Source organism: Sapajus apella, unplaced genomic scaffold (assembly GCF_009761245.1).
Source record: "Sapajus apella isolate SASKATOON/1434 unplaced genomic scaffold, GSC_monkey_1.0 scaffold135, whole genome shotgun sequence".
Classification (NCBI taxonomy): Eukaryota; Metazoa; Chordata; class Mammalia; order Primates; family Cebidae; genus Sapajus; species Sapajus apella.
Window position 1 is genome coordinate 3,132,314 of NW_022437075.1, and position 3,256 is coordinate 3,135,569.

The 3,256-nt window shown below is 61.1% G+C and overlaps 1 protein-coding gene across 1 annotated transcript in view; it reads left to right on the forward strand.

Annotated features, from left to right (window-relative positions):
• The first annotated feature begins 648 nt into the window (after positions 1–648).
• Positions 649–3,256, forward strand: part of FAM71E2 (family with sequence similarity 71 member E2) — an 8,735-nt gene continuing 6,127 nt past the window's right edge. The window contains 8 exon segments of the mRNA XM_032263201.1: positions 649–1,166; positions 1,341–1,495; positions 1,570–1,828; positions 2,310–2,334; positions 2,524–2,588; positions 2,662–2,759; positions 2,846–2,898; positions 2,980–3,056. Coding sequence (XP_032119092.1) covers positions 1,017–1,166; positions 1,341–1,495; positions 1,570–1,828; positions 2,310–2,334; positions 2,524–2,588; positions 2,662–2,759; positions 2,846–2,898; positions 2,980–3,056 — 882 coding nt within the window. The 5' untranslated portion in view covers positions 649–1,016.

A 3,256-nucleotide genomic window follows, 5' to 3' on the forward strand; every position in this document is an offset into this window, starting at 1 on the left:
TTCCATCTAAAAAAAAAAAAAATCCTAAGGGGAAATATGCCAAAATGTTGACAATGACTGTCTCTGGGTCAAAGGACAGAGGTGGGATTGTGGGTGACATTTAATGTTTATGATTGCCTGTACTTTTCAGAATTTCTGCCATGACTATGTATTTTGCATGACGCATTTTAAAAATAATAAACACTATTTTTAGAATAACAGAATATCAGCCTCCTCCCCTGCAAAAATAAGCCCTCAGGAGGGGACAAAGTTGATGATTGAGCCTCTCAGAGCTGGGCACTCGGTGTGGGCTCTTTACTGACACAATTCTCCTGGAGCCTTGACTATGCTGTGTTTCACAGGCGAGGGAAACTGGGGCTCAGGCAAGGGGTGGGGACTCTGTTGCTCAAAGTCACACAGCTAGGGAGAGGTGGACCTGCGGTTCTGCACCGCGTCTGGCTCATTCCCACAGCTCTTTGCAACTCGGTGTTGAGGACCCCCTGCCACAAGCACACACATGAGATTTGGAAAAACAGGTTCAGTAAGGGTTTGGGTCTTACCCAGACCTAGAGAAGGGTCAATGGCAGAGTAGGGACTATGGTCAAAGCCTTTAGATAACTGTCCCTTTCCAGTCAGCAGGCAGACTCCCAGCAGCCCTGCGTTGTCACTGGTTTGGTCACTGGGGTGGGGGTGCCCAGCCCTGGACCCTGAGTTTCCATTCGGGTGTCTTAGCTCTCAAGACTGAAGGCTGCCTCCCTGGAGGAGAAGAGAGCCCAGGGTCCCGGAGAGTTCCTGGAACAGTCCCCTGTGTGTCCATGAGGTCACAAAGCCCTTCCACGGGAGGCTCCTCCCCCAGGCCCATGCTGTCCACCCTGGCAGGGCCGTGGCCGAGGCTCGAGTCTCCCAGGCATCTCCTCGCTCTATAACGCTGAGCTCCAGGCACCTGTGTAGCCCCAGGGGCCAAGGCTGGTGGGACTGGGAGGCCTGCATGCCTGGATCCTGGGTCCCTAAACCAGTACCTATCCACCACAGCCACCATGATCCGGCTTCGAAACAGGAGGCGCCCTGAGCTGCTCCAGGGCACCCCAAAGTGGGTCCCCATTCTGGGGGAGCTGCAAAAGACCCTCCAGAAGGGCGAGTACCTGCCCCTGCGTCCGATGCCCATGTTCGAGAGTAACTTTGTTCAGGTCCCCAGCTCCCAGTGCCCTGGGGCTGAGAGGGGAAGAGAGGCTGCCTGGGCGGGGGAATTTTGCAAGGCACTGGGGTTTGGCAGTCCCTATGTAGGGGGCAGTCAGGAGGGAGGCTCAGGCTGGGGGTGCTGGAGGAAGGAGTGGTCCCAGCCCCTCTCCCTGGCTGCCCAGGTAACAAGTCGAGGGGGCCCGGTGTTCGTGAGTCACAGAACCAACCGGCTGACCATGGGCGCAGCCGCCTCCCTGCCAGGCCTGTTGGTGCCTGACATCCTGCTGATCGGCCAGCCTGCTGAGGGCAGGGACTCCTCGGGCCTCGTGCTGACCAGGTGCCGCCTCCCCCAGCCCCTTGGCCACCCTGTCCACCCCTCCTGCTCTAGACACTCCCCTCCTGCTCTCCCAGGATGATCCCTCTGGACCTCACCCAGCTCTGCGTCCATGACCTCTCCTCCTGGTGCCTGAAGCTACGCCTGGTCTCAGGCCACAACTACTACCTGGCGCTGGATGCCCCCGACAACGAGGCGGGCTTCCTATTCGACTGCTGGATCCGCCTCATCCACCTGCTTCGGGAGCCGGCTTTCACCTGGGCCCCCAGGACTGTGTGTGCGGACCGCCTGGATATGCCCCTGGCCGAAGCGCCCGCCTCCACCTGGCACCTGCAGGTGGGGCCCCAGCTTCACCGACCAGGCATGGCAGCCCAGGGACCCACTGGCCAGATCCGGAGGGGGCTGGGAACAAGAGTCCAAAGTCTAGGCCAAGGACCTGGACCCCTGATTTGAGGGAGGACGGCTGGGGGCCTGGACCCCTGATTTGAGGGAGGATGAGCTGGGGGCCTGGACTCCTGGGTGCAAGGCGGGGAGCTGGGGAGTCTGGACTCCTGGTTCTGAGGGAGGAGGGGTTGGGGTCTGGTACCCTGGGTCTGAGGGAGGAGGGGCTGGGGAGTCTGGACTCCTGCGTCTGAGGGAGGAGGGGCTGGGGCCTGTACTCCTGGGTCTGCGGGAGGAGGGGCTGGGGCCTGGACTCCTCGGTCTGAGGGAGTAGGGGCTGCAACACTGGGTCCTGGGAGCAGAGGGGCCTAGGCCTCTGACTGGGTAGGTTATGGAGATGTGGAAACCCGGCCCCTCCTGACTCCCGTCTCTGCAGGACCAGCCAGTCAGCAGACAAGCAGGTGAGCAGGCCCTGCTGTTCTGCTGTTCTTCAGGACCTCAGGGTGTGGGGTTCTACCCAGGTGGGGACAGAACTGCACCATTTGGTTCTTCCTGCCCCCACCCCCCGCAGGGCCCTCCACGAGCTCCTGGGGCAGGTTCTCATGACCTCCCCTGGGGTCTCTGACCCAGAATGTCTCCTCTCTTTCCAGCCAGGGCTGCCGAACACACCTTTCCTTACAAGACGGTGGCCACTCAGAGGCAGAGGAAGGCCAAGGTGAGCTGGCGGGGCGGGCGGAGGGTTCGGGCTGAGGGCTGCCCTGTGTAACATCCCTCCTCACCCACGCCAGCCGCTCAAGCGCAGATTCAAGTCTCAGGCCGTGGGCGACTCCGTGCCCCTCATCTGGTCGCAGCTGGAGCATGCCAGGAAGAAACCTACAGAAAAGAAGTAGGCGTGGGTCTTGTTTCAGTGGGTGGGAGGAGGAGGGAGACCCTGTCCAGACGGCACCTACGTCCGCGGTGTTGCTTCTGCAGGTCCCACCCAGAACCCCGTCCTGAGAGACCTCACACCCAAACCCGCTTTTCTGGTAAGATCAGCCCACCCTACCCCTGCCACACTGTGTGGTCTTGTCCCCGACACAAAGGGCTCAGACTGCTCCCCCACCCAGAGACGACCAGCATCACCATCCGGACCATCTTCAGCATCTTTTCCAGCACCACCAACCAGACACAGTCCGCTCCAAAGGCCAGCCTTATTTATACCCGGGGCGGGACCCAGGCCCCAGATCTGCGGGAGGAGAGACTGGGGGTCTGGACTCCTGGGTCTGAGGGAGGAGGGGCTGGGGCCCGGACTCCTGGGTCAGAGGGAGGAGGGGCTGGGGCCCGGACTCCTGGGTCAGAGGGAGGAGGGGCTGGGGCCCGGACTCCTGGGTCTGAGGGAGGAGG